General features: G+C 51.0%; 1 protein-coding gene across 1 annotated transcript; it reads left to right on the top strand.

Moving 5' to 3' along the window:
* The first annotated feature begins 230 nt into the window (after positions 1 to 230).
* Positions 231 to 4,137, top strand: LOC145518291 (histone-lysine N-methyltransferase PRDM9-like). The gene is made up of 3 exons (XM_081522340.1): positions 231 to 294; positions 1,417 to 1,610; positions 3,288 to 4,137. Exons 1-3 carry the CDS (start codon positions 290 to 292, stop codon positions 3,533 to 3,535), a joined length of 447 nt encoding a protein of 148 aa, XP_081378466.1. The 5' UTR covers positions 231 to 289; the 3' UTR covers positions 3,536 to 4,137.

The raw sequence follows: 4,137 nt of genomic DNA, 5'->3' as shown, positions 1-4,137 counted from the left end.
CTGGAATCAAGATTGCTGGGAGAAATATCAATAACCTCAGATATACAGATGACACCACCCTTATGGCAGAAAGGAAGAAGAACTAAAGAACCTCTTGATGAAAGCAGTTGAATCCATGCAGGCTGAAGAGCACCAATGACAGCAGAGAAAAATAGTTCTTCTATTTCTTCCTACCAAAAAAAATAAAAGAGAGAAGAAAACTTGTAACTCTTTTTCTGACATTCAGATCACCAAAGGGAGAAACTGCTATGAGCATGTGGATGGAAAGGACACCTCTTTGGCCAGCTGGATGAGGTGAGTGCAGTGAGTCTGCAGTTTGTAGATGTCGCTCTTCCCTCAAGCCCACACCCCTTTCCTTCTCAACCTGTCTCCCTCAATAGCTTCCACATCTTCTTTCCTCTTTTCCGTCCATATCATGCTCTTTTATTTCAAAAGACATTAGAAAGAAAGAAATAAAAATATAGCATGTGCCCTCAAAATACAAGTCTATATGCTGAACAAAACTGGGGGACTTGAAAACAACTTGAGGAGTCTAGATTCACCAGGGACACTTTAACTCACTTAGTTGACACTTACCAAGCACTTTATGTTTCAGTTTAGACAGTGAACTTCATTACTGAAGCAGATCACACAACCCATGGCCTTTTGGAGAACATACTGCAGATAGACATTAGCCAGACATTTTAGGAATAGTAACTTTAATTTTTCTATTTTTGAGTAACTGCACAGTGCCAGGATAACCTAACACAGGAGACCTTGAGTCCATGTGGGCAACAACCTCCCCAGGCTCGGTTCCAGTGAGAAGGGAGCCCTGAGGCCTGGGAAGGAATGTGGGGCAGGATGGCTGTGAGCATGGCCATTCTCTGAGGTCCTCTCCTTTCATCAGGGCAGGCAGAAAGTGACTAAACTATTACTGTTCTGGGTCTCAAGCTATGTCAGAGCACGCTCCAAGTTTCCATGGGAGGGGTGGGCAAGTGAATAGGACCCTGGATACACGTGGGGAGATTGAAGAAAAGCTTCGGGAGAGAAGGCAGGCTGGGGTGAGTGCTGAGGGCTGTGTGCTAGCCGAGGAGCACCAAGTCCTGTGGAATGAAAGAGAGCTTAATTTAAAGTTTAGCGGAGCTGGAGGTTATCAGCCTCTTGGACAGTCCAGGTGGAGACGAGTCTAGAACTGGGCTCTGGAAAATGGCTAATTAGGTAAGGAGAGAAAAGCATTCGAGCCAGGAAGAGGACCGGAAACAGGATCTGGAAATAGGAATTCACACGGCCTGGTCGAAGGTGTGAACAGAGGTCCTCATGAGGGGCGGTGGGAGCCACGGCGGCCTCAGAGCCTGAAGGCCAGGAGCTGGGCATGGTCCAACAGTGGAGGGCACTCGTCACCTGAGGTTTCTTTCCCTTTCCCGGCCTCGACCCCAGGTACGTGAACTGTGCCCGGGACGACGAGGAGCAGAACCTGGTGCCCTTCCAGTATCACGGGCAGATCTTCTGCCAAACCTGCCAGGTGGTCAGGCCGGGCTGTGAGCTGCTGGTCTGGTACGGGGACGAGTATGGCCAGGACCTCGGCATCAAGCGGGACAGCGGGGGGAAGAGCGAGCTCGCGGCCGGGAGAGGTGAGCGCTGCCCCTCTTCCAGCGCCCCAGCCCATCCTGGGGAGCCTCCGTGGTCCGATTGCGAAGAGTACAATCCAGTCTAAAGTCAGTCAAGTCGTCATTAAAATGCCTCAGAATCTGATTCATTTCATATGACTGTTAGGAAAGATTTTTATATTAAAAATGTTAGTTCTAATTTTCAATATTTCACACAAAAACTATGTCACATCACCTTCTGCTGAAAGGCTCAGAAGCAAACAGCAAGTTTCCCAGCACCGACCCGCCCTCTCACCTCTCCCTGTTTCCTCCTCATTTCCTCCCATTTCTGAGCAACACGTGTGCAGCGATTTGCATTCAGTCACTGTTTCAGTTTGTTGTCATGTGAGCTCATACTCTGCGCCAGACAGGGCTCCACGCACCGAAACAGACAGAACCACTGCCCTGGGGCAGCACGGGCTTCATACCAGACAGGGGCTGGTGCTCTGAGAAAAACAGCGCAGGAAAAGTGCCTCGGATCCGCGTGAGCAGAGGATGGGGTGTGGCGCAGGATGGTGGGGCAGGGTCTCTGCAGAGATAACACCCCTGGGAAAGGATTCCAGGCAGAGGAGCAGCCAGTGCCGCAGCCCCAGGGCCGGGACAAGAGGCCATGCCAGTGGTCGCAGGAGGAAGCACAGAGGGAGAGGAAGGAGGCTGGATGGGACACAGAAGCCTCAGGGCCCGTGTCCACGTGCAGGCCCCAGGGCTCTTCCTGGGTGACACAGAACAACCGTGCGGCTTTCAGCTGCAAGCGGCATGGTCTCTGTTCTGTGACGATGCTTTGGTTCAGTTTTGGGAAGAGACAGCAGCGGGGAGTCCCCTCAGAGGTCAGTTCACTCCCAGACACGAGGGGAGAGTGGGCTGGCTGAAGATGCACAGAAGTGAGGGTGTGAGGAGTCTGGCTGGAGATGTATTTTTAAACAGGACTTCCTAGTGCATGTTAAATGGACTAAGACTGAAGGAAATAAATGAGGTATGAATACTGGTGAGGCTTGAGAAAGGACATGCCTTTATTTTCTGATTTATGGAAAACTGAGAGAGGAGCAATTTGTGAACCAGTTGGGGCAGCAGGAGCCAGAGACCTGTAGTCAGTGGGACCTGGGCCACTCGGTCTCGTCCAGTCTGAAACCCACTTCCTGCAGAGATCGGCGCAAAGGCTGCTCTTTGAACCAGGAGCCCCACGGTCAGCTTTACTCACACCTGCTCTAACTACCCCCTGTGCTGCCTCCCATATGCAGAGAGCTCCAGGCCAGGCGCCCCTAACTTAATAGACCCTTTCCCCTCACAGGGAGCCGCTCAGGAAGATTCCACCTAAGTCATCAAGTCTTATCTGTCAGTAGGGTAAAATACCTGTGGCCACGGTGACATGATTTTTCAGATACTTACACGCAGGGAAAGGTCCCTGCAGATCCACCTCTATCAGGAGAGACGCTGCCTCTGATGCTGCGGGAAGGTCCCTAGTCTGGGTGATATGTAGAAAAGGCCCTTGACACAGGCTTCCTGGATTTCTGTAGATGTAGCAAATAAGAATGGAATGGAAAAGTGGACTGTAAAGACACACTTGGTGGGAGACAAATCGTGCGCTGTCAACACTAAGATGATTAGTGGGCAGGCCTTCCCATGGCAAACCAGCTACCTGACCAAAGCTTTCTCTTTCAGCAGAACTGAAGCCCAAGATCCACCCATGTGCCTCCTCCTCTCTGGTCTTCTCCAGTCAGAAATTCCTCAGCCAACATGTCCAACGCAGTCACCCCTCTCAGACGCTCCTGAGACCATCTAAAAGAGACCACCTCCAAGCAGAGGATCACTGCCCAGGGAATCAAAATCAGCAGCAGCGATATTCTGATACACACAGCCTGAGTGACAAACCTGAGGTCGCAAGGCCAAGGAAGGGCCCTAACCTTTGCTGAAAAGCATAAAGCTGAAGAGGATTTCAAGGGCCTCTTCCTACTCACCCAGAGGACAAATGGGGGGTTCTGGGGTGCATGAGACAATGACAGAAGAGCCCAGCACAAGCCAGAAACTGAATCCAGAGGACACAGGCAAATTATTCATGGGGGCAGGGGTCTCAGGGATTATGAGAGTCAAGTATGGAGAGTGTGGGCAAGTCTCCAAGGATAGGTCAAGTTTCATCACACACCAGAGGAGAAGCCCTATGTTTGCGGGGAGTGTGGGCGAAACTTCAGTCGGAAGTCCCATCTCAACAGACACCAGAGGACACACACAGGGGAGAAGCCCTATGTGTGCAGGGAGTGTGAGTGAGTCATGACCAACAAACCACATCTTAGCCACAGGAGGATTACTGCAGCCACCCCATGCCTCAGCTCTAAGGGGGCCTCAGAGGAGGTCTATGACCTGTTACTGTCCCCAAGAGTATGAGGAGAGACTTCCCAGGTGGTCTAGTGCCAAGACTCCAATGCAGAGACCCATGTTCAATACCTGATTGGGGAACTAGCTCCCACATGCTGCAACTAAGACACAGTGCAGCAGAATAAATTAATACATAAATAAA

The sequence above is a fragment of the Giraffa tippelskirchi genome, chromosome 8 (genome assembly GCF_054371585.1).
Source record: "Giraffa tippelskirchi isolate mGirTip1 chromosome 8, T2T-mGirTip1v1.2.pri, whole genome shotgun sequence".
NCBI classification, from domain to species: domain Eukaryota; kingdom Metazoa; phylum Chordata; class Mammalia; order Artiodactyla; family Giraffidae; genus Giraffa; species Giraffa tippelskirchi.
The sequence above is the reverse complement of the archived record's forward strand: the minus strand, read 5'-3'. Positions and strand labels throughout refer to the sequence as shown.

What these genes read in the sequence shown, in the direction of transcription:
- LOC145518291 (XM_081522340.1), top strand. An exon ending in CGAGCTCGCGGCCGGGAGAG is followed by an intron (nt 1,611 to 3,287) that starts GTGAGCGCTGCC and finishes CTCTTTCAGCAG; the next exon opens with AACTGAAGCCCAAGATCCAC.